This window comes from Xenopus tropicalis, chromosome 5 (genome assembly GCF_000004195.4).
Source record: "Xenopus tropicalis strain Nigerian chromosome 5, UCB_Xtro_10.0, whole genome shotgun sequence".
Classification (NCBI taxonomy): domain Eukaryota; kingdom Metazoa; phylum Chordata; class Amphibia; order Anura; family Pipidae; genus Xenopus; species Xenopus tropicalis.
Genome location: NC_030681.2, coordinates 148,692,400 through 148,718,708, shown reverse-complemented (window position 1 = coordinate 148,718,708; position 26,309 = coordinate 148,692,400). Strand labels below are relative to the sequence as shown.

Here is a 26,309-nt window from a genome sequence, read left to right as displayed (position 1 = left end):
AAAGCCAAAAAACACTACTCGCTACTAATACTTCTCGATCTCTCTTCTGCTTTTGACACTGTGGATCACCCTCTTCTCCTTCAGACTCTCCACTCTCTTGGCCTTCGTGACATTGCCTTATCCTGGTTTTCATCTTATCTCTCAGATCGATCCTTCAGTGTCTCTTACAATGGGGAATCACCTTCTCCCTTGCCTCTTTCTGTCGGGGTTCCCCAAGGCTCTGTCCTGGGCCCCTTACTATTTTCTCTCTATACCTCCTCATTTGGCAAACTAATCAGTTCTTTTGGCTTTCAGTACCACCTCTATGCTGACGATACTCAGATCTATCTTTCCTCTCCTGATCTCAACCCAGAGCTTCTCGCGTCTCTTCCTGCCTGTCCGCTATCTCCACTTGGATGTCCCAACGTTACCTTAAATTAAACCTCTCTAAGACTGAACTGGTTCTCTTTCCCCCATCCAACGCCCACTCTGTTCCCGAGGTATCTATAACGGTTAACAATTCTACCATCACCCCATCTTCCCAGGCCCGGTGCCTTGGGGTTATCCTTGATTCTGCCCTGTCCTTCACTCCTCATATCCAATCACTTATCAAATCATGTCACTTTCACCTAAGAAATATCTCCAAAATACGATCATTTATCACCCAAGATGCTGCCAAAATTCTTATTCACTCTCTTATAATAACTCCCTATTAATTGGCCTTCCCCTCCAAAGACTGTCCCCTCTCCAGTCCATAATGAATACTGCTGCCCGGCTCATACACCTCTCCAACCGCTCCTCCTCTGCCGTGCCACTCTGCCAGTCCCTCTGCCGTGCCACTCTGCCAGTCCCCCTGTCGTGCCACTCTGCCAGTCCCCCTGCCGTGCCACTCTGCCAGTCCCCCTGCCGTGCCACTCTGCCAGTCCCCCTGCCGTGCCACTCTGCCAGTTCCCCTGCCGTGCCACTCTGCCAGTCCCCCTGCCGTGCCACTCTGCCAGTCCCCCTGCCGTGCCACTCTGCCAGTTCCCCTGCCGTGCCACTCTGCCAGTCCCCCTGCCGTGCCACTCTGCCAGTCCCCCTGCCGTGCCACTCTGCCAGTCCCCCTGCCGTGCCACTCTGCCAGTCCCTCTGCCGTGCCACTCTGCCAGTCCCCCTGCCGTGCCACTCTGCCAGTCCCCCTGCCGTGCCACTCTGCCAGTCCCCCTGCCGTGCCACTCTGCCAATCCCTGCACTGGCTTCCCCTACCATCCAGGATAAAATTCAAACTAATGACCCTCACATTTAAAGCAGTTCATAACTCTGCCCCACCCTACATCTCTGAACTCATCTCTAGGTACCATCCAACCCGCTTGTTACGCTCCTCTACTGACCTGCTCCTCAACTCCTCTGGAATTTGCTCCCCCAATCTATCAGACTTTCTCCAAATCTCTCTGCCTTTAAGAGATCTCTAAAAACACATTTATTTAGAGAAGATTACCCTAATCTAGTTTAGCAACACCCTGTGCCCCACCTCTCACAACTCTCATGCCCATTCCCACACCTTGTGTCTCAACCCTTTCTCCTTGTAGATTGTAAGCTCTTTTGGGCAGGGCTCTCTTCCCCTCTTGTATCGGTTATTGATTGCTTTATATGTTACTCTGTATGTCTCCTTGTAGATTGTAAGCTCTTTTGGGCAGGGCTCTCTTCCCCTCTTGTATCGGTTATTGATTGCTTTATATGTTACTCCTTGTAGAGTGTAAGCTCTTTTGGGCAGGGCTCTCTTCCCCTCTTGTATCGGTTATTGGTTGCTTTATATGTTACTCTGTATGTCTCCTTGTAGAGTGTAAGCTCTTTTGGGCAGGGCTCTCTTCCCCTCTTGTATCGGTTATTGATTGCTTTATATGTTACTCCTTGTAGAGTGTAAGCTCTTTTGGGCAGGGCTCTCTTCCCCTCTTGTATCGGTTATTGATTGCTTTATATGTTATTCCTTGTAGAGTGTAAGCTCTTTTGGGCAGGGCTCTCTTCCCCTCTTGTATCGGTTACTGATTGCTTTATATGTTACTCCTTGTAGAGTGTAAGCTCTTTTGGGCAGGGCTCCCTTCCCCTCTTGTATCGGTTACTGATTGCTTTATATGTTACTCCTTGTAGAGTGTAAGCTCTTTTGGGCAGGGCTCTCTTCCCCTCTTGTATCGGTTACTGATTGCTTTATATGTTACTCTGTATGTCCAATGTATGAAACCCACTTATTGTACAGCGCTGCGGAATATGTTGGCACTTTATAAATAAATGTTAATAATAATAATAATATGGTTACCATGTCCTTTAGCGATATCTTCAAAAACAGGAATTTTGGCCCTCTCTGAAAACTCCTCGGCATGGTTGATAAGAGCGTCTTTCACTGTGTCGGTGCCGCAAAGCACAACGATCTTCTCCAGGCCAAGTTGAAAGCTGAATACTGAGCCGTATGTTTTAGCCAGCTGTAATGGAAGCATTACTGGAACACTGTCAGCTAAACAATAATTATTTGTTTGCACCTGTAGTAGAGAGCTCACTGTGGCCTATTGGAGAGATACAGTCTAGAGAGCTCACTGTGGCCTATTGGAGAAATACAGTCTAGAGAGCTCACTGTGGCCTATTGGAGAGATATAGTCTAGAGAGCTCACTGTGGCCTATTGGAGAGATACAGTCTAGAGAGCTCACTGTGGCCTATTGGAGAGATATAGTCTAGAGAGCTCACTGTGGCCTATTGGAGAGATACAGTCTAGAGAGTTCACTGTGGCCTATTGGAGAGATACAGTCTAGAGAGCTCACTGTGGCCTATTGGAGAGATACAGTCTAGAGAGCTCACTAGGGCCTATCAAAGAGATTTAGTCTAGAGAGCTCACTGTGGCCTATTGGAGATATATATTCTAGAGAGCTCACTGTGGCCTATTGGAGAGATACAGTCTAGAGAGCTCACTGTGGCCTATTGGAGAGATATAGTCTAGAGAGCTCACTGTGGCCTATTGGAGAGATACAGTCTAGAGAGCTCACTGTGGCCTATTGGAGAGATATAGTCTAGAGAGCTCACTGTGGCCTATTGGAGAGATACAGTCTAGAGAGCTCACTGTGGACTATTGGAGAGAAACAGTCTAGAGAGCTCACTAGGGCCTATCAAAGAGATTTAGTCTAGAGAGCTCACTGTGGCCTATTGGAGATATATATTCTAGAGAGCTCACTGTGGCCTATTGGAGAGATACAGTCTAGAGAGCTCACTGTGGCCTATTGGAGAGATATAGTCTAGAGAGCTCACTGTGGCCTATTGGAGAGATACAGTCTAGAGAGCTCACTGTGGCCTATTGGAGAGATATAGTCTAGAGAGCTCACTGTGGCCTATTGGAGAGATACAGTCTAGAGAGCTCACTGTGGACTATTGGAGAGAAACAGTCTAGAGAGCTCACTAGGGCCTATCAAAGAGATTTAGTCTAGAGAGCTCACTGTGGCCTATTGGAGATATATATTCTAGAGAGCTCACTGTGGCCTATTGGAGAGATACAGTCTAGAGAGCTCACTGTGGCCTATTGGAGAGATACAGTCTAGAGAGCTCAATATGTCCTATTGGAGAGATTTATTCTAGAGAGCTCATGGAGGCCTATTGTTGGGATACAGTCTAGAGAAGAGAGCTCACTGTGGCCTGTTGGATAAATTTAGTCAAGTTACTAAACTGAGATTGTTGGGGTTCTAGTTACCTGACCTTGCGTTGGCTTTGCAAGCCTTTTCCTGAATATGAATTATATAACACAGAATGAAATATACATCCCATTTGGTGTAATAGTGTAATAATATTATGTGGATTTACAAATATGAAGGGAATTCAGGGAATTAGAGCCTTTGAACCTTTCAATCTTATACCAAGAGTCCATCCCCCACCCCTAAACTGGTAAAGCCAGAACAGGCACAGGCTATTTGCTGTAGGGGTATAGCTCAGTGTCTCAGAGAACTAAAGGCATACCTTTTTTAGGAATTTGTATATCTAGGTGAAATCAAGTGACATAAGTAATTAAAAAGTCACAGGTTAATAGAATTATTGTGAGTATGAATTACATTTTTCCTTTTGACAAATAATCTTGCAAAATGCAAGTCAATGTATATTATTTTGAGCACTAAGAAGCCACCAGCCTTTCAGTAGAACTTCATAATTTTATCCCAAGGAACTTTGCACTAGTGACAGGGAGGATTAAAGGAGAACTTAAGTTTAACTAAAGAAGTAGGGCAGAAATGTTGCACATTAAGTTTTGGGCTCCAATACCAACCAAAGGCACCCAGAGATCTGTGGGGAGACCTGTGTTTCATAAATAAAGGCTCATTTAAAGAACACAAGTGCAATTTTACCCAACAAAGGGTACTTGTATGTATACACTGTCATTACAGCTTGCACCGAGGGCAGGATGGGGAGAGGATCATGGGAAAGGGGTGACAACACACAACTGCTTCCTGCTGTTACCTCCATAAATGTCAGATGGGGTTTCCTCATATTCATTATGTGCAGATTCCCAATGAGGGGTAATGGTTTGGGCCCAGGAGGGAAGTTCTCAGGTCTTTCTTTCCCACCATAGAAGACTTTATATAGGAAAATACAAACAACAACAGACAGAAGTACAGAGACCGGATCCATGGCAATTAGGTTTTAGTTATACCTGCAATTAGAAAGCCTAAGAAAAAATATGTTGCGTCATTTTAGCATTGTTAAGAATAGAAAAGAAGCATGGTAATAGAAAGAGTTTATTTGTTATTGCAATGTTTTAGTCTTGAGATTTTAAGGCCCTGCTTTATATATAATATAAATAATAGCATTATACAATGTTAATTATATATAATCCTGAGTAATGGTTTAAAATGTAGTGGTGAGCACAATTTTCCCTTTTTTACTATAGCTTCTACAGTAGCTCCCACCCTTCCCAGCTGCAGTCAGGTGATCCCAGTGGGCCAATAAAAGGGCAACCATTTGGGGGTTTAACCTTGAAAGCAAGCAAGTTGAAAGCAAGCAGGTAAAACTCAGTTAAATGTATAATGAAGCAGCAGAATTCTTAATGAATCAGATGAAAGTGAGTGTAGGACAGGCCAGACCGGGGGTGAGTGAGTGTAGGACAGGCCAGACCGGGGGTGAGTGAGTGTAGGACAGGCCAGACCGGGGGTGAGTGAGTGTAGGACGGGCCAGACCGGGGGTGAGTGAGTGTAGGACGGGCCAGACCGGGGGTTAGTGAGTGTAGGACTGGCCAGACCGGGGGTGAGTGAGTGTAGGCCAGGCCAGACCGGGGGTGAGTGAGTGTAGGACAGGCCAGACCGGGGGTGAGTGAGTGTAGGACTGGCCAGACCGGGGGTGAGTGAGTGTAGGACAGGCCAGACCGGGGTTAAGTGAGTGTAGGACAGGCCAGACCGGGGGTGAGTGAGTGTAGGACAGGCCAGACCGGGGGTGAGTGAGTGTAGGACTGGCCAGACCGGGGGTGAGTGAGTGTAGGACTGGCCAGACCGGGGGTGAGTGAGTGTAGGACAGGCCAGACCGGGGGTGAGTGAGTGTAGGACTGGCCAGACCGGGGGTGAGTGAGTGTAGGACAGGCCAGACCGGGGGTGAGTGAGTGTAGGACTGGCCAGACCGGGGGTGAGTGAGTGTAGGACAGGCCAGACCGGGGGTGAGTGAGTGTAGGACTGGCCAGCCCGGGGGTGAGTGAGTGTAGGACAGGCCAGACCAGGGGTGAGTGAGTGTAGGACAGGCCACACCGGGGGTGAGTGAGTGTAGGACAGGCCAGACCGGGGGTGAGTGAGTGTAGGACAGGCCAGACCGGGGGTGAGTGAGTGTAGGCCAGACCGGGGGTGAGTGAGTGTAGGACAGGCCAGACTAGGGGTGAGTGAGTGTAGGCCAGACCGGGGGTGAGTGAGTGTAGGACAGGCCAGACCGGGGGTGAGTGAGTGTAGGACAGGCCAGACCGGGGGTGAGTGAGTGTAGGACAGGCCAGACCGGGGGTGAGTGAGTGTAGGACAGGCCAGACCGGGGGTGAGTGAGTGTAGGACAGGCCAGACCGGGGGTGAGTGAGTGTAGGACAGGCCAGACCGGGGGTGAGTGAGTGTAGGACTGGCCAGACCGGGGGTGAGTGAGTGTAGGACAGGCCAGACCGGGGGTGAGTGAGTGTAGGACAGGCCAGACTGGGGGTGAGTGAGTGTAGGACAGGCCAGACCGGGGGTGAGTGAGTGTAGGACAGGCCAGACCGGGGGTGAGTGAGTGTAGGACAGACCGGGGGTGAGTGGGACACAGTTGGGCAGCTGAATATATTACAATATATGGACAAACAATCCCTGTTTTGCTTAAAGGGGAGGGCATTGCTTGGCAGCTTAATGCACAGAATGGGTTAATGCCCTATAGATATTGGTAATGGGGGAGTGCAGAGGATCTCTTGTTGTTGTCTATTATATATATACACACACACACACACATATGCTGGAACAAGGACAGCACTCCTAGGATTTAAAGAATTGTGAGCAAAATGTAAATGCAAAAATAGAAAGGTTTATTACCTTACTATTATTACCTTTCTATTTTTGCATTTACATTTTGCTCACAATTCTTTAAATCCTAGGAGTGCTGTCCTTGTTCCAGCATATGTGTGTGTGTGTGTGTATAACAACAAGAGAGTGCTGTCCTTGTTCCAGTGCAACTGGTTTTGTTGCTGTAAATGGACTATATATATATATATATAAAAAACAACATGAGCCCCTCTGCACTCACTCATTATCAATATATATAGGGCATTACCATGGTATAATGCTATTAGAGGTCACCTGAAACTATGTACTATATATACATACATACACACAACCCATAATAGGCTGCACCTAAATATATATGAGTGAATATGACACACAAGTTTCAGCACAGGGCAGTGTGTAATGAAGGAATGTTGTAAGATTTGGTTAATAAATACAATCAGTATGTAGGGACCCATAGGGTTAAGCCCCCTATGGCTTTACTTCCCTACCTTTCCTTATCTGTACTGTTATAGGGCAGAGCCCTCTACACTCAGATTACAGTTATTAAGCTACTCCTAATAGGTTTAGTCAGGTTGACCACTCCCCCTGCAGACTATATAGTGTCTTGTAAGGAGGAGTGTCTTTCTCTTTTGGCTGCATGCTGTGTCCTGGGCAGAGCTCCAATTGAGCCTGGACCAGACATAGGCCCAGAAGCCATTTTGTACCCTAGGGGACCTCATACCCTAGTGATAAGTGGGGGACAGGGCCCCGTGAACGAGGATAAGCCAGCACAGCCAGTCTTATTAATAGCACCCTCTAGGAGTGGTGAGAATAGTCAGCTTATTTTGTAAGGGCAGTAAATAGCCCCATCAAGGAGTTTGTAAAAGGGTTTAGCCTACCCCGGCTCTGTTGTCGTTCTTTAGGGACCGGTTTTAGACGCCAGGTACCAGGTTAGGAGCTCTCCCCTTGACCACAGTAGGCCGGAACACTCCCTACTGAAAGGTCTTCATCTCAGGTATACAGCTAATACTCTGCACATCCTTCAAGGGGGTTATACTGTTCCTTGAGTGTCACATCTGCTACTTTCCATTGTGACCAATTCCTATACTGCTGTGTCTGTGAGTATATACCCTGCTGCACTATTTAAGTTGTGCCTTGTCAAATAAACCAGTTATTATTGCATCATAAGAATCCTCTGGCGTCCATCTTTTACTATTTGCACTACACACCTCAGCTAGTTGTAGTTCAACTACACCCTCGCTCCATTATTTGTCTCCCATATAGCGGAGGCCCACTCCTAAGTATTAAGGTCGCATGTAACACATGCTCTCCATTATACTACTAGCCTGGATTTGTCCTAAAAGAGATCAAATAGGTGTTACAAGTACCAACCTGCAGAAGGGGAGGGCAAGGTGGAGCTGCAGAATGTGAGTTGTGCCCCCTTTGCCCCAGCACGGAGACTCTCTCTGGTTCCTGTTTGCCCCAGTATCGCAGGCAATGGATAGGGACCAGCTGTCTCCTGTTGGGATTAGTTAGCCCCGCCCACACAGGATTACCTGCTGTAACCTTGCAAGGTGTTCTGAGAAAAAAAAATCTGGGCTAAAAGTTCCAGGTCACATGACACATTCGCTGAGCATTAGCCGGAGGGGCATTACACCTGTGTGTGTTTCCTACACCGGCAGCAACATTCCTTCTGTCATGTTCTGTGTGTTAAAGGGCACCGCACGGCCTTTAGCACAGTTTCCTTATTGAGCTGGGAGTTTATAGGGCCGGGAGTTTATAGAGGCGGGAGTTTATTGGGCCGGGAGTTTATAGGGCCGGGAGTTTATAGAGGCGGGAGTTTATAGGGCCGGGAGTTTATAGAGGCGGGAGTTTATAGGGCCGGGAGTTTATAGGGCCGGGAGTTTATAGGGCCGGGAGTTTATAGAGGCGGGAGTTTATAGGGCCGGGAGTTTATAGAGGCGGGAGTTTATAGAGGCGGGAGTTTATAGGGCCGGGAGTTTATAGAGGCGGGAGTTTATAGGGCCGGGAGTTTATAGAGCCGGGAGTTTATAGAGGCGGGAGTTTATAGAGGCGGGAGTTTATAGGGCCGGGAGTTTATAGAGGCGGGAGTTTATAGAGGCGGGAGTTTATAGGGCCGGGAGTTTATAGGGCCGGGAGTTTATAGGGCCGGGAGTTTATAGAGGCGGGATTTTATAGGGCCGGGAGTTTATATAGGCGGGAGTTTATAGGGCCGGGAGTTTATAGAGCCGGGAGTTTATTGAGGCGGGAGCTTATAGAGCCGGGAGTTTATAGAGGCGGGAGTTTATAGAGGCGGGAGTTTATAAAGACGGGAGTTTATAGAGGCGGGAGTTTATAGGGCCGGGAGTTTATAGGGCCGGGAGTTTATAGGGCCGGGAGTTTATAGAGGCGGGAGTTTATAGAGGCGGGAGTTTATAGGGCCGGGAGTTTATAGGGCCGGGAGTTTATAGAGGCGGGAGTTTATAGAGGCGGGAGTTTATAGGGCCGGGAGTCTATAGAGGCGGGAGTCTATAGAGGCGGGAGTCTATAGAGCCGGGAGTTTATAGGGCCGGGAGTTTATAGGGCCGGGAGTTTATATATGTCCGCCTAAGGTAGGCAATATTGGGCTGATTAGATAAATGACAACGATGGGTATATGAGCTGTTGGACCGAGGACGGCATCAGTGACCCTGATCTGATGGGAAAAATCAAACCTGCGATTCCCTGATCGACACCTGGTTGATTTTTCTATATCGATCGGGGAGGCCCATTGGGGGTGCCCATACACGGCAGATAAGCTTGAGAATCAGTCTAAAGGACTCAAATTGGCAGCTTAAATCTGCCTGTGTATGGCCACTGGAACTCAATTGTTTGGCCCATCAGTCTCTGCAGCCAAACAGTGAGAGTTAGGGTGAAGACACACTGGGCTACTAGTAGCACCTACTTTTCCAGGCTACTAAATTCCAGAAAATCCCCTGCCATAGACAATACTGAGAATTGCCTCTGCTAAAACACACGTAGAGACAATTATCAGTAAATGATCAGCATTGTCTATTTTAGTAGCCACAAGAAGTAGCTGCTACTAGTAGCTGTGTGTCTTCACCCTTAAGCCTAAAAACATGGCCCCTAGACAACAAAGGCTACTTGTCAGCTTCTCTGTTTATAGGTCTGGGGATGTTGGGTACATGAACATATGAAAGTGACTGGGGGGGTTATGGGAGTGTGGGGCAGAGATGGAGAAGAACCAGCTGGCCTCTGCCATAAGGAACCATAAGGAAATAACTGACCCAGCACTGACCAACCCTACAATATTGTGCCCAAACCTTCATTCCTGATTGGCAGAACCTAACGTTCAGGATATAAACTGAATAAACAGAATCCTCTCAATCTCCCCTCTATTACCAAGAAGCCCAAGTCAATCCGACGTACCTTGGAACTTGTCTAACAGAAACATACGGCGAGCTATTGCCAATGGCTTCTTCATATTAGAACTTTCTGTAGATGTTCAATAACATTTTATTGCCAATTAGCTTTAATTTTTTTACTGCTGCAGTTAAATATTTACCGCTACAGACAGATAAGATGTGGGTGAAAGGCTGGGGGCGGCCGGAGCTGGCAATGTGCCGCGGCCAAACAAAGAGCAGTTTACTGAACAAAAAATAACTATTGCCCCATCTATAAACTCATGAGCAAGTGGAAGGCGCTAGTTTGGACACAACCCCCTTATGTAATAAAGGGAAGTAAGTTTGCCCAGGAGCAGTTACCCATAGCAACCAATAAAATGTTTGCTTTTACACAGGTGTCTAGTAAATGCTACCTGCTGATTGGTTGCTATGGGTTACTGCTCCCAGGCCTTTTATTACATAACCCCAAAAATTGAGCAGGAATCTATGCTATTTATAGAAGGTTCTGGTGGCCCATACATACACCTACATACTTACATAGACAGCCAATGAGCAGGCATGGATTCTAGGGATCCCTGAACTATTGCCAGCCCGACATGGGGTAATTCCCTTAATATCAATAGCTGCAACACCTTTGCACCAATTGAATCAAACAATAATGCCTTTATTAAAGGGGACATTCACCTTCAGATAAGTGTCTGAATATGAACTGCTCTTGTAACATTTTCTCAACTGGTTTCCATTTTGTAAAATATTATGTTGTCAAGATAATTACCTCCTTGTGTTTTGTATTCCCAGTCAGGAACTCCTCTATCCCTGTGACTCGGGCAGGGGGTCGCTGAGGGTGGGGTTATAATGCCAAATGGGCAGGTCTGTGATGTAAGAGGGGGCGGAGCGATGAGGGTGGAAAGGGTGGTGCCAGACAGATCCAACTAATGGTAAAAATGGCGAAGTTGGGCTGGGGGAGGGCAGTTTTAGATGGACAGGGCCAACATACAAGCAGGAATTGGGGGGGGGGGGGATAACAGGTTATTATGAATTTACCAGCCAATACATTGCTAGGTGACGACCCTAGTTTGGATCCAATCTCATATTCAGCCAAGACCTTTCCAGTGTCGAATTGGGGTATCACCAGAACCATCACCACAAAGTCCCCCTCCCCCCATAGCATGCCTCCAGCTGCCACTGGAGGGGGCAATATGTCCAGCCCTGAATCAGTTATATACTAGCCTAGCCCATATCCCCAAGGCATTCGGCTGTGCCACATAAATGTCTTAAAGAGACAAATACAACCCTTTAGAGCGCGTGTAAAACCCATAGCGCCACCCTAGTGGCCGTTGCTAAATAAAGCACCTTTTATTCAGATGTCCGGGGGTGAGTGAAAACTCATGAAATTAAGAAGTGAATATGAAGGTACATTATGGTGTCAGTACTCACCCATGGAAATGGATTTGTAGATTGATCATCAAGTGGCAGTTGGTGGTTGTGCAAATACCCGTCACTGGTTTCACTAGTGTTAGAGCAGCAGTGCACTGGTACAGGTGTGGGACACTGGGCAGGCAGAATAATTCATACACAGTAGAAAATTCCAAATTTCCCAGAATCCCATGCATCAAGTTCTGCATTTATAATGCTCTCCCCCAGCCGTCTGAATTATTAGCATGATATATAAATAGCCAGAATACCAGCACTTTCTCGCCCAAAACACACTCCCAGCGCTCCCCTCCGTCTGGCTGAGAAATGAGATTATATTATGTATTTGCCCAGCCACTTGAGATTGTTTTGTTGATTCAGGAAGAAAGATCACTTTCTCTGGCTGGTGTGTAAAAGCCCAGAGGGGGGTAAACATTCAACTGTTTTATGGTTAAATGTAATTTCCTCAATTAGGCACTAGAGGACAACAAACCAAGCCCGATTGGGATTCCCCTGGAGGAGGAGGAGGGAGACGGAGGGATACAAAGGCTGGGGGATCGTACAATGGGACTGGGAAATGCCCATTAGGAATGAATAAGATCGGCCCGTGTATGGGGACCTTTAAACCACTGCCTGGTTGCTAGGGTAATTAAGACCATAGCAAGGTGTTTCCCTAGTGGTGTGGTTTTACATGGCATCACATCCTATAATGTTCTGGTACGCCTGTGCTGTTAGAAGCACCGGGGGGATGACTCCTGATCCCTTTCTAATGCTTGAGATTGCATGTTAATAAGTGTGTGGTTATCAGTATAATTAGCTTTACACCAGCTGATTGAGCTCCGGGCTAAGCTCCCTGTCTCCTGATCCTTCTGAATAAACTGTGATCTCATCGGATTGTGAGTATTGTCAACCCTGCACTTACGGCATTTGTTTGGGACAAATAAATCAGTTATTATTAATTATTATAGTTATTAATATTTCCCAGAGCTTCTGGGGTCCATCTATTTCTCCTATTTAAACTTTGTACTTACACCAGGCAGTGGGAGGTGTAGTTATACAACACCTTCCATTAAATTCCTTCCCCTTAGCGAAGGCCCATCCTGTGGAAAGAGAGTCCAATGTACCCCGTGCTCTATCACTGGCTGGACTTTTGGATTATATAGCTTATATACCCTATATACCCAATGTTATAATAAGCCTCGCCCACCAACATTCCCTTGTTTCACCTGATTTAAAGCAAAGTCATTTTGTTATTTCCCTCTGCTGGACAGTTTGATGCCCAATATGCATTGATCTACCATAGTAAGTGGCCTGTAGGGACCCCAGAATGAAAATAGTGTATATGACTTTTCTTGGATGGCAATTCAGCTTTTGCAAACACAGCGCCCTCTCTGTATATTGTGTGTTATAACACAGCACAACCCCAGCCTATTGTACATTACCCCACATAATTTAATATATATCATCCTCTCACCATTCCTCAGTCTGCTAACGTTCTCTAACTTTAATGTATCTTCTGGTTTTCCATATTTTCTTCTTCTCTCCTGTTCTCTATACCCTTTCTGATGCAAAAAAGGGAAAGTTGTGCTCAACCACTAAATTTTGAACCATTAGGCGGGGGTGCAATGAGGTTGTGACCACAAAAATACATATAAACAACAACAAGAGATCCTCTGCACTTAAGCGATTCATCAAGAATTCTACTGCTAAAATATACATTTAGCAAAAGGACTACTAAGTTTTACCTGCAACTTTCTTGCTTTCAAGGTTAAATTTAGTGGTTGAGCACAACTTTCCCTTTTTTGCTATAGTTTATACAGGAGCAGGGGCCGGCTCCATGTTGTAGCTCCCACCCTTCCCAGCTGCAGTCAGGTGATCCCAATGGGCCAATAAAAGGGCAACCATATGGGGGTTTTAACCTTGAAAGCAAGAAAGTCAGTGTAGGATTGGCCAGAAGGGATGACTGTGATGCAGTTGGCCAGCTTGAAGTATATTGCAATATAAGGACAAACAATCCCTGTTTTGCCTAAAGGGGAGGGCATTTCTTAGTAGCTTAATGCACAGAATGTCTTAATGTCCTATATATATTGGTAATGGGGGAGTGCAGAGGGGCTCTTGTTGTTGTTTACATGTATTTTGTGGTCACAACCTCATTGCACCCCCGCCTAATGGTTTAAAATTTAGTGGTTGAGCACAACTTTCCCTTTGTTGCTATAGTTTATACAGGAGCAGAGGCCGGCTCCATGTTGTAGCTCCCACCCTTCCCAGCTGCAGTCAGGTGATCCCAGTGGAGCCAATAAAAGGGCCAATTGAAAGCAAGAAAGTTGCAGGTAAAACTTAGTCCCTTTCTGATGCCTCCACCTTCTCCATCTCTCCTTCTCTCCTCTACCTCTCCCCTCCAACAATCTTTTTCCCCTTTTATCCTCTATATCTTCCTAATCTCCATTTTATTTGCATGCAGAAATGCAGAGGAGCAAAAGAAGGTTCCAGTATTCAGTGTCGGACTGGGACCTCTGGGACCCACCAGAAAACCTTAGACTATAGACCAACTCTCCAGACTATTTTTCCTCCTTTCCTCACCCAACAACTTTTTTCTCCTAGTCTCTTTTATTTACATGCTAGCATCTATTCTTCCATAGATTTCACCTCTTTGTTCCCATTCAGAAATTGGGAATGACCATGAAACAGGCCAAATGGTCAGGAGTAGGGGGGCCCACTGGGACTTTTCCTGGTATCCTGGTGGGCCAGGCCAACACTGCCAGTATTACAAAAAAGTTTCAGAATTCAGAACTCTTGCATTCCCTCTTGAGAAACAAAGAAGTGGAAGGACGGCATAATTTTACATCCCCACCCAACGCCAACACTGCTTGGCCTTCAGACTGATAATCTTTTGACTGGTTTTACCAAATAATCTAGCAAGGCAAGGTTTAGTAATTGGGTAACTCACACAGCCACCATTACACGTTTCCATAGCTGCAACCAGAGATATAACTCCACTTCAACTCCAAGTTTTTTTTTTTATATCAAGGCAGTGACCTCTGAAGAACTTTGTCTTCTCTTGGACTACCTGCAACATGTGCAGTTATACAGTAACTACCATGAACGGTATCATTTAATGCAGTCTCACAGTGCCAAACCAGATAATTCTCCTAAAAGCTCAAGGGGCGGGGTTTCCACACTTAAACTGGACAAACAACTGCTGAAGTCAATATTTAACGTTGCTTTTTTATGCTTAATAAAAAGGAGTTGCAGAGGTTATTACATTTCATAAAGGAGGATCGGATTAGTATACCTCACAGGGCATCGGTGTATTCGCAGGTAAGTCACAATGGATTGTGCGTAGACAGTTTTGACATTATTGGAAATAACATGATTTATAAATGTGGTTTATTTTGGTTTTTGGTCTATTTTCTAGAGACATTGGGCATAGGCTGTTCTTCAGGGTGTTTTATGACCTTCCATTTCAGCTCTTTAAACAAAATGCGTGAGCAAAGAGTTGGATAGGTGCAAGCAAGTACATTTAGAAACATCCTCCATAATCTGCAATGCAATAGCCACCCCATGTTATGCCCTTCTTTTACTTTATTTATTTTTTATTGTTTGCATTCTGTTAGTATAATATAAATGTCCTTCTTCTCATTTCAGGTTCCTCTAGTCATGTTCAGCTTTGAGCCAATCACTCTGTTTATGGCAATTGTCATTTGCCTATTGATATACCTTGTATATGGTGGGAAAGGAACCCCTCCCAACTTCCCCCCTGGACCAAAGCCATTACCCCTTATCGGAAATCTACATATAATGAACCTGAAGAAACCTTATATGACGCTCATGGAGGTAACCAGTATTTCAAAAGACTATTTACTGTGTGGAAAATAGAGTCCATTGTGGATCATAGGACATGATCATCTGAATCTCATTGCTCCTGTCAAAATAACCAAGATTCCACAAAAACCATGTAGCATGTTGACAAGCAAGGAGAGATTTCAAAAATTCCTGGTCAACATTTAGGCCTCTCAGCTGCCTTGTGCTTCAACGTTCTCAAATCACAAGATTACTTTTTCTCAATAGGTATTGGGAGTTAGAGGGATAATCTTTGGGCAGAAGACCAGAAGCTTTTATAGAGCAACAGAAATCTTTTAAATATTTCCCTTTTCATGTATGTGGTTGTTACTTTCTATAACCCCATTACTGCCAGATAAAGCCCAAAATTTTGAAATTGCCTACAAGATTTGTTGTTCAGACCAAGCTATGAACATCAGGTCCCTTGTGTTGGCTTTTGACTTGCTGTTTAGAAAGATGGACATAATTATGTTTATAATTACAGGTATGGGACCTGTTATCCAGAATGCTCGGGACTTGGGGTTTTCCGTATAAGGGATCTTTCTGTAATTTGGATCTCCATACCTTAAGTCTGCTAAAAATCATTTAAATATTGAATAAACCCAATAGGACTGTTCTGCCCCCAATAAGGGGTAATTATATCTTAGTTGGGATCAAGTACAGGTACTGTTTTATTATTACAGAGAAAAGGGAATCATTTAACCATTAAATAAACCCAATAGGGCTGTTCTGCCCCCAATAAGGGGTAATTATATCTTAGTTGGGATCAAGTACAGGTACTGTTTTATTATTACAGAGAAAAGGGAATCCTTTAACCATTAAATAAACCCAATAGGGCTGTTCTGCCCCCAATAAGGGGTAATTATATCTTAGTTGGGATCAAGTACAGGTACTGTTTTATTATTACAGAGAAAAGGGAATCATTTAACCATGAAATAAACCCAATAGGGCTGTTCTGCCCCCAATAAGGGGTAATTATATCTTAGTTGGGATCAAGTACAGGTACTGTTTTATTATTACAGAGAAAAGGGAATCATTTAACCATGAAATAAACCCAATAGGGCTGTTCTGCCCCAATAAGGGGTAATTATATCTTAGTTGGGATCAAGTACAGGTACTGTTTTATTATTACAGAGAAAAGGAAATAATTTAACCATGAAATAAACCCAATAGGACTGTTCTGCCCCCAATAAGGGGTAATTATATCTTAGTTGGGATCAATTACAGGTACTGTTTTATTATTACAGAGAAAAGGGAATCATTTAACCATGAAATAAACCCAATAGGGCTGTTCTGCCCCCAATAAGGGGTAATTATATCTTAGTTGGGATACAAGGTACAAGGTACTGTTTTATTATTACAGTGAAAAATAATTTTCAAAAATTTGAATTATTTGCTTATAATGGAGTCTATGGGAGACAGCCTTTCTGTAATTCGGAACTTTCTGGATAACGGGTTTCCGGATAACAGATCCCATACCTGTACTATATATTACTAAAATGTAACGCCAGGTTGGCCAAAATACCCATCAGGAATTAGGTTATCAGATGATCTGGGAGGGGCCAGGGTTTACACTTATCAATGATATAGAAGTAATGATTGGAAATGATTTTTTGCTTATATATTCTGACAGCTTGGGAAGAAGTACGGATCGGTATTCAGTGTTCAGCTCGGGACAGAGAAGGTGGTTGTTCTGTGCGGGTATGACGCAGTGAAAGACGCTCTGATTAACCACGCCGAGGAGTTTTCCGACCGGCCCATCATAGAAGCGTTTCATAGAAGATCAAATGGACATGGTAATTTAATAAAAATTTGTCTACAGAAAGTTTTTTCTTTTTTGGTTTGTTTCTGACTATATATTTCAAATGCACCTATTTTCTATGCAGGTATTACATTTTCTCACGGTGAAAACTGGAAAGTGATGAGAAGATTTACTCTTGCGACACTGAGAGACTTTGGCATGGGGAAGAGAACTATAGAGGATAAAATTAATGAGGAATGTATTTCACTGGTGGAAACATTTCAATCCTACAAAGGTTAGATCTGAATTGTAACATACGTGTGTTGTGTTTAATACACAAACGATATATGGCTCCTGGCCAGGGATATATAAATATAAAATTTTGACATAATTAAGCTATAAATTATTTATTCCTTATTTAGTCATATCAAAAGTTGACAATCTTGAACAATTCTATAAATAGGAGAAGCCCAGGAAGTGCTTTTTACTAGATATAGTACGGAGCCACCAATAGGCTCAGAGCCTCAGAGATCTTGAGCTTGAATAGTCCTTATGCAGTCTATTATACGATCCAATGTTATGATATTAGGAGAGCCATTGAGATCTTGAACTTGAATAGTCCGTTATGCAGTCTATTATATGATCCAATGTTATAATTTCAGGAGAGCCATTGAGATCTTGAACTTGAATAGTCCATTAGGCAGTCTATTATATGATCCAATGTTATAATTTCAGGAGAGCCATTGAGATCTTGAACTTGAATAGTCCGTTATGCAGTCTATTATATGATCCAATATTATCATTTCAGGAGAGCCATTGAGATCTTGAGCTTGAATAGTCCGTTATACAGTCTATTATACAATCCAATGTTATCATTTCAGGAGAGCCATTGAGATCTTGAGCTTGAATAGTCCATTATGCAGTCTATTATATGATCCAATGTTATGATTTCAGGAGAGCCATTGAGATCTTGAACTTGAATAGTCCGTTATGCAGTCTATTATATGATCCAATGTTATAATTTCAGGAGAGCCATTGAGATCTTGAGCTTGAATAGTCCATTAGGCAGTCTATTATATGATCCAATGTTATCATTTCAGGAGAGCCATTGAGATCTTGAACTTGAATAGTCCGTTATGCAATCTATATATAATCCAATGTTATAATTTCAGGAGAGTCATTGAGATCTTGAGCTTGAATAGTCCATTAGGCAGTCTATTATATGATCCAATGTTATAATTTCAGGAGAGCCATTGAGATCTTGAACTTGAATAGTCCGTTATGCAGTCTATTATATGATCCAATATTATCATTTCAGGAGAGCCATTGAGATCTTGAACTTGAATAGTCCTTATGCAGTCTATTATATGATCCAATGTTATCATTTCAGGAGAGCCATTGAGATCTTGAGCTTGAATAGTCCGTTATGCAGTCTATTATATGATCCAATGTTATCATTTCAGGAGAGCCATTGAGATCTTGAACTTGAATAGTCCTTATGCAGTCTATTATATGATCCAATGTTATCATTTCAGGAGAGCCATTGAGATCTTGAACTTGAATAGTCCTTATGCAGTCTATTATATGATCCAATGTTATCATTTCAGGAGAGACATTGAGATCTTGAGCTTGAATAGTCCTTATGCAGTCTATTATATGATCCAATGTTATCATTTCAGGAGAGCCATTGAGATCTTGAGCTTGAATAGTCCGTTATGCAGTCTATTATATGATCCAATGTTATAATTTTAGGAGAGCCATTTGAGAACAGTTTAATACTAAACGCCGCAGTAGCCAACATCATCGTATCTATTCTGCTCGGCCATCGCTTTGAATATCAGGATCCAACCCTTCTGAAGCTCATTCGCTTAATAAATGAAATTGCCAGGATTTTGGGGACTCCTATAGTTATGGTGAGGCACTTTGATTTTCTTTTGCATATTTGATATTATTCTTGCATTCACATTATTGCAACATGAATGTCTAGAATTTAGACACAACAATGTAAATAATAAATAACCACGAATAATAAAATCTTTATTATCATCATGAGGTTAGGTGTTTCAAATAATTCAACCCAAGTTACTAATGATATCTTTTTTATATGAAAGTGTTGTAGAGGAAAATGGAAGGAAAGGCATTTTGGCATTTTATTGCCAAAAGATTAGTCACAATAGTGCAAGCTAGAATGCTATATTAATTCTGCAGAATGCTTACCATACCTGAGTAAAGAGCCATAGAAGGTTTCTCTGTTTGTTTAAGATAGCAGCTGCCATTTTAGCTTGGACTGACTTCACTTCCAGGCAGCAGTGTGCAAGTACGGAACAGCTTTCAGCTCAGATTACAGCAGAGATGGGAGGGTGAGAGAGCAGAGAGGGGAGAGGGAGAGAGCAGAAGCGATGGGGAAAGAGGAGCAAACTGAGCAGACTCAAGGTGTGCCCTGAATGATTTTTCTGAGAGCAGGAAGTCTGACACAGACAGGGCCAAATTTACCAATTGGCCGCCCAGAGGCCGCCCCCGCTCGCACGCCCCCCCCGCAGTGCGCATGCATCTGCGAACAAGGGGAGGCGGGGTTTACACGCGCATGCGCGAACAGTGCGGGGGGTGCGCACGCATACGCATGCGCTGTAGGCCAAACATGCATACGGAGCAGTGGGGAGAAGTCCCCATTGCTCCGTATGGGGACAAAACTTTTACAATTTTGGTGCGGCGGGGCGGCATGCCGCCCCCTGGTTTCTGCCGCCCTAGGCCCGGGTCTTTGTGGCCTCTCCACAAATCCGGGCCTGGACACAGAAGATCATGTGTACAGAATAGAAGTAAAGAAATGTGGTGTTTCTTTTCACTGAGGACTCAGAGCAGCAGTTCTGTAAGTGTTTACGGCTATATTAACATAGACCTTTCTGATAAAGCTTACTTAGTTTTTACCTTTCCTTCTCCTTCAAAGTTGGGCAGGACATTGGTGCTTAGCCCATCAGTAAATCTGCAACTAAATGGTGAAAAGAAAACAAGATTTTGAATTCTCAAAGATTTACTATGTTGAGGGCTAGATGATTGTTAGTTATGGTATGTCACCTTACAAATGTACCTTCTATCACTGTAGGGAATGTAGTGTTTAAGATGAAAACTATTCACGCAGAGACGTATTTGAGCACATATTAAAACTGCCATAATTGCTATTATTTTTTATATCTGCAAGCTATACAATGCATATCCATCTGTGATGAGATGGTTACCTGGGAGTCACCATAATGTTGAAAAGAACACTCAGAAATCTCATACGTTCATTAAAGAAACATTTGCTGAACACAAGGCTCAACTGGACATAAATGACCAAAGGGATTTTATCGACGCCTTCCTTATCAAGCAAAGCGAGGTAAGGGCCATTTTCATGGCTAGGAAATTTGCCGATAATGTATGCTATTTTATGTGGCAACTATATACAGGTATGGTATCCCTTATCCGGAAACCCGTTATCCAGAACGCTCCAAGTTATGGAAAGCCGTCTCCCATAGATTCCATTTTAATCAAATAATTCAGAATTTTAAAAATGATTTCCTTTTTCTCTGTAATAATAAAACAGTACCTGTACTTGATCCCAACTAAGATATAATTACCCCTTATTGGGGGCAGAACAGCCCTATTGGGTTTATTTAATGGTTAAATGATTCCCTTTTCTCTGTAATAATAAAACAGTACCTGTACTTGATCCCAACTAAGATATAATTACCCCTTATTGGGGGCAGAACAGCCCTATTGGGTTTATTTCATGGTTAAATGATTCCCTTTTCTCTGTAATAATAAAACAGTACCTGTACTTGATCCCAACTAAGATATAATTACCCCTTATTGGGGGCAGAACAGCCCTATTGGGTTTATTTCATGGTTAAATGATTCCCTTTTCTCTGTAATAATAAAACAGTACCTGTACTTGATCCCAACTAAGATATAATTACCCCTTATTGGGGCAGAACAGCCCTATTGGGTTTATTTAATGGTTAAATGATTCCCTTTTCTCTGTAATAATAAAACAGTACCTGTACTTGATCCCAACTAAGATATAATTACCCCTTATTGGGGCAGAACAGTCCTATTGGGTGTATTTAATGGTTAAATGATTCCCTTTTCTCTGTAATAATAAAACAGTACCTGTACTTGATCCCAACTAAGATATAATTACCCCTTATTGGGGGCAGAACAGTCTTATTGGGTTTATTTAATGGTTAAATGATTTCCTTTTTCTCTGTAATAATAAAACAGTACCTGTACTTGATCCCAACTAAGATATAATTACCCCTTATTGGGGGCAGAACAGCCCTATTGGGTTTATTTAATGGTTAAATGATTCCCTTTTCTCTGTAATAATAAAACAGTACCTGTACTTGATCCCAACTAAGATATAATTACCCCTTATTGGGGGCAGAACAGCCCTATTGGGTTTATTTCATGGTTAAATGATTCCCTTTTCTCTGTAATAATAAAACAGTACCTGTACTTGATCCCAACTAAGATATAATTACCCCTTATTGGGGCAGAACAGTCCTATTGGGTGTATTTAATGGTTAAATGATTCCCTTTTCTCTGTAATAATAAAACAGTACCTGTACTTGATCCCAACTAAGATATAATTACCCCTTATTGGGGGCAGAACAGTCTTATTGGGTTTATTTAATGGTTAAATGATTCCCTTTTCTCTGTAACAATAAAACAAAACAGTACCTGTACTTGATCCCAACTAAGATATAATTACCCCTTATTGGGGGCAGAACAGTCTTATTGGGTTTATTTAATGGTTAAATGATTCCCTTTTCTCTGTAACAATAAAACAAAACAGTACCTGTACTTGATCCCAACTAAGATATAATTACCCCTTATTGGGGCAGAACAGCCCTATTGGGTTTATTTAATGGTTAAATGATTCCCTTTTCTCTGTAATAATAACAGTACCTGTACTTGATCCCAACTAAGATATAATTACCCCTTATTGGGGGCAGAACAGCCCTATTGGGTTTATTTAATGGTTAAATGATTCCCTTTTCTCTGTAATAATAAAACAGTACCTGTACTTGATCCCAACTAAGATATAATTACCCCTTATTGGGGGCAGAACAGCCCTATTGGGTTTATTTCATGGTTAAATGATTCCCTTTTCTCTGTAATAATAAAAAAGTACCTGTACTTGATCCCAACTAAGATATAATTACCCCTTATTGGGGGCAGAACAGCCCTATTGGGTTTATTTCATGGTTAAATGATTCCCTTTTCTCTGTAATTATAAAACAGTATCTGTACTTGATCCCAACTAAGATATAATTACCCCTTATTGGGGGCAGAACAGCCCTATTGGGTTTATTTCATGGTTAAATGATTCCCTTTTCTCTGTAATAATAAAAAAGTACCTGTACTTGATCCCAACTAAGATATAATTACCCCTTATTGGATGCAAAACAATCCTCTTTGGTTTAATTAATGTTTTATTGATTTTTTAGTAGACTTAAGGTATGGGGGATCCAAATTACAGAAAGACCCCTTATCCGGAATACCCTTGGTCCCGATCATTCTGGATAAGAGATCCAATACCTGTATATTGCCATTGGGGATGCACCGAATCCCGGATTTTTTAAGGATTCGGTTTCGGCCGGATCTCTGATAGCCACATAACATGGGCATAAGTCTGATGTGCTTATTGATTCAAAACAAATCCTAAGCTGCAGCTTTTATTAGGCTTTGAGATAAAACGTGGCACATTAGGCCTCTGGCACGTGGGAGTTTTATCTGTCATTTACCTTACAGAGGACAATGGTGGATTAAAGGTCTCCCTTCTTCTGTCGACCCTCCTTATACAAGTGAATATATACACTAGTGCCTACTGAATGCACACAGGGAGGTGATAGGGGATCATCAATGGCCAAGCACTCAAGCTATCATTTTGGCAAAGTCCAGGGAAGATAAAGTTTGAAACTGATATGTTGCCATGGTCAGTGGCCCAAAACAAAAACATAACTCCATTAGACGAGGCTAGAAGTATAATATTAGGAAACACATAAGCGAGATAGGCAGGCACTCCGAAATTCCATTGAGGTTGAATAAATCTCAAGTATAAAGTAAAATCAGAGTAATTTATTGAATTTTACACATAAATGCTATAAAGCCTTACGCGTTTCGTACCATACTGGGTACTTAATTAAAGGTTGAACACGTAAAGCCTTACGCATTTTGTACCATACTGTGTACTTAATTATAGGCTATGATTAAGTACCCAGTATGGTACAAAACGCGTAAGGCTTTACGTGTTCAACCTTAATGGAATTCCGGAGTGCCTCCCTATCTCACTTATGTGTTTCCTAAGTGGCTCCCCTTGCTGAGGGTCTGGGACATGAGCACCTGGACCACCATGTACCACGGGTAAGCTTCTTCTCTACCATATCTGCTTAGATCTATATATCTCATGAGGATTTATAGAAGTAAAATATGATATGTGTGGGTAAAGGCCCTTTATTTGATATCTACTCTGTACATTTCAGGAAAAGTCAGCTACTGGACGTTTTTTTCACAATGAGAACCTAGTATCACTTGTAGACAGTTTATTTTCTGCAGGGATGGAAACCACCTCCACCACCCTCCGATGGAGCCTCATGTTAATGATGAAATATCCAGAAATTCAAAGTAAGTCCTCATTTCAATCCCAGTTATAAAGTTATTATATACAAGCATGTCCTTAGCCATCTCTCACAAGCTTTCATCTTTCTAGAAGAAACCAGATTCTCTTTTCACTGTCCGTCCCACTGTAAAATAATATATATATTTTGCTCATCGCGACAGAGAAGGTACAAGAGGAAATTGACAAAGTGATTGGATCAGCTCAGCCTCAAATGGAGCACCGGAAACAAATGCCCTATACTGATGCCGTTATCCATGAGATTCAGAGATTTGCAGACATTGTGCCCACTAACCTTCCACATTCAACAACTAAGGATGTCACTTTCAGGGGATATTTAATTCCAAAGGTGAGAAATTTTTATAAAATACTGATTTATCATCCATCTGTTGATATATGAGTCACGTACAATGAATTCTCTATTTTCTGTTGGTCATACTGTAGATACCGTCATTTCCAATACACTAACACCCAAAGTAACCTATTAGGCAATATCAGTTTATAGTTTTAAGGGTAGAAATATGTTAAAGAAATAAACACCCACACACTATGGCTTATTACACACAAACTACCTTACTAAACAAAATGGCTACCAACAAACAACCCTAAACAATACAATGCTAAATTTACTTTACACAAAGGTAGGATCCAGTGGGTCGCGGATCAAAATGGCCACCTTCAATGCAAGATCAATTGTCCAGGCACTTTCGAAGTCCTAGGGGACATTCTCTTTTCAGTTCTGGACGGAATTCCAATCAGCACCACCACCTAAACAGGCTAAATCCACCTGTACCTGTAGGGGACCAATCAGAATAAATCGATGATCCCTCACATTCTTCCTGTATACTCCCAGTACAGTGTCTGTTGGGTTGGGTATGAAGATGCCCTTTTTGCTTACTGTAATAGACAGCCAGCCCGGGTTCTGCTGTCCATTATTTACTATAAATAGACATCCAGCCCAGTCCACCTCCACATTATAATCATAAAAATTCTATTTGCATCCATGAATCGCATTTGCTATAATTCCATACCTAATTTCTATGTGTTCAAATTATCCATATATAGTCTTCCAAAAGTCCCGCTCTTATTTTCGAGATTTAATATTCTACATTTTATTCTTCATTTATCGCAAGGGAATGTTCCCCTACAACAGTTGGAACTTATTTCAAAAGTCACCCCAACTCACTTGGGTGTGGAAGGAATATTGAAGCAGTTGTTTCCCCATCTAATAAATGATCCCCAAAATGTTTCTTAAGTGCTATTCATTAACTGTTCACCTGAAAAACATTTCCACCTCCTAAACATATTGTGAGGCGCTCTGCCGGTCCGGGCCGGTCCCCTGACCTGGACCGCGCCGGCCGGCAGACGCGCGCTACTCACCCCCATCGCTTTCGGCTGCCTGTCCTTCGGTGTTCGCGCCGACGCGCAACTGCGCATGCGCGGCAAGCTGCGCGGTTGCGCACATGAAGCCGGTTGATGCCATCTTGGTAAAGGTTTTCTGTTTGTTTGTATTACCTCATTTCCTTGCTGTTTTTGGCGCCAAAACCCGGCTATTTAAACTGATTTCTCATTTTCTCCTTGCCCAAGCTGGCTTCTGGTTATTTATCAGTACCTGCTCAAGCGTTTTGATTGTTGTTCCGGTTTTGACCTTTGCCTGTACCCTGACTACGATTTCTGCTACCTGCCTCAACCTTTGCCTGTACCTCGACTGCGATTCTTGCTACCTGCCTCGACCTTTGCCTGTACCCCGACTACGATTCTGCCTTTGCCTTGCCGGTACCTCGTATTTTCGTCTGAACTCTGAAAGTTTGCAGGACCCCAGCTTGGACCGCAGCAGAAAGTTCCGGGGCCCCAAAAGGGCGTCGGTGAAGACCGGGAAGGGCTGGGAGTTCCTGCTATACCGTAAGAGTCAGACTTTGTATTCAGCGGTCGCTAACTGGTTCCTACCTAACTTGAACGTTACACATATTTTATTATAATTATTATTCCCACATCTATTTTAGGGAACCCAAGTGATCCCATTGCTGACGTCGGTTCTACGAGATAAGGCTTACTTTGAAAGACCATATGAATTTTACCCTCAACATTTCCTTGACTCAGAGGGAAACTTTGTAAAGAACGAGGCCTTCATCCCCTTCTCAGCAGGTATGAAGTCTACAATTCCAGTTTCAGTCAATAAGTCATTCAGTCAACAAGTCTTCTGTATGAAGAGGCTTTAATCCCTTTGAGTCTCCCTAGACCCAAGTGAAATGTCTGGTTGTGAGCAATAGTCCACTTGAGTCTCACCAGATGTCCTAGCTTGCATTTCAAAAGAGGTTCACCACCCCCTGTTCCCATGATCCCCCCCATTTTTAGTATCAGCCTTTGTGGTATGATAATCATCACTGATGTTTTCTCATATGTTCGTTTCAGGTAAAAGAAGTTGTGCCGGAGAGACGTTGGCCAAGATGGAACTGTTCTTGTTCTTCACAAAACTTCTCCAGAACTTCACTTTCCAATCACCTCCTGGACAGGACCTTCATTTAACCCCTCTAGTTGGGTTTACGTCAGCTCCTATGGTTCATAAGATCTGTGCCTTGTCTCGCACCTTGGACTAAGACTATAAATATTGGGGGTAAAATGTTTTATATCATAATGTGTAAAAAGGGTTTTACTTTACTGTGGAACTGTGTCCTGGAAGAGACTGAGCCAGTAGTGGCTAAAACCACACGGGTTTCCCATAGCAGGGTTATAATACTTGCATCCTACAGTTATTGTGTTATTTCAACTGTTATATAAAGTTTATATTTGCTGCAAA

The 26,309-nt window shown here is 43.0% G+C and overlaps 2 protein-coding genes across 8 annotated transcripts in view; one reads left to right on the top strand and one right to left on the bottom strand.

Annotated features, from left to right (window-relative positions):
- Positions 1–12,383, bottom strand: part of cyp2e1.2 (cytochrome P450 family 2 subfamily E member 1 gene 2) — a 24,145-nt gene extending 11,762 nt beyond the window's left edge. The window contains exons 1-3 of one of the 5 annotated variants that reach the window (XM_031903028.1): positions 12,308–12,383; positions 4,442–4,649; positions 2,273–2,435 (exon numbers count right to left, since the gene is read on the bottom strand). In XM_031903028.1, the coding sequence (XP_031758888.1) occupies positions 2,273–2,435; positions 4,442–4,612 (334 nt within the window). In that variant the 5' untranslated portion in view covers positions 4,613–4,649; positions 12,308–12,383. Of the gene's footprint in view, positions 1–2,272; positions 2,436–4,441; positions 4,650–7,851; positions 8,149–10,638; positions 10,711–11,300; positions 11,677–12,307 lie in introns of those variants that run through there. The other 4 variants (XM_031903026.1, XM_031903027.1, XM_031903029.1 and 1 more) reach the window with 4 other exon arrangements.
- cyp2c19 (cytochrome P450 family 2 subfamily C member 19) lies at positions 12,076–26,309 on the top strand. Of its 3 annotated transcripts, XM_018094489.2 has the most exons (11): positions 12,094–12,172; positions 14,520–14,594; positions 14,922–15,110; positions 16,750–16,912; positions 17,003–17,152; positions 18,610–18,770; positions 20,054–20,230; positions 23,379–23,520; positions 23,677–23,861; positions 25,516–25,657; positions 25,925–26,216. In XM_018094489.2, exons 3-11 carry the CDS (start codon positions 14,934–14,936, stop codon positions 26,107–26,109), a joined length of 1,482 nt encoding a protein of 493 aa, XP_017949978.1. In that variant the 5' UTR covers positions 12,094–12,172; positions 14,520–14,594; positions 14,922–14,933; the 3' UTR covers positions 26,110–26,216. The 3 variants fall into 3 exon arrangements, with proteins under 3 accessions (XP_012819558.1, XP_017949978.1, XP_002933639.2); XM_012964104.3 differs by lacking the exon at positions 14,520–14,594 and having other exon boundaries at positions 12,076–12,172; XM_002933593.5 differs by lacking the exon at positions 12,094–12,172 and having other exon boundaries at positions 14,470–14,594; positions 25,925–26,309.

Excerpts from the sequence above, each read along its gene's own strand:
- cyp2c19 (XM_002933593.5), top strand. The coding sequence starts at position 14,505 with ATGCTTAATAAAAAGGAGTTGCAGAGGTTATTACATTTCATAAAGGAG. Across the intron at positions 17,153-18,609 it reads AACATTTCAATCCTACAAAG|GAGAGCCATTTGAGAACAGT; the intron begins GTTAGATCTGAA and ends TTATAATTTTAG. Across the intron at positions 25,658-25,924 it reads CTTCATCCCCTTCTCAGCAG|GTAAAAGAAGTTGTGCCGGA; the intron begins GTATGAAGTCTA and ends TGTTCGTTTCAG.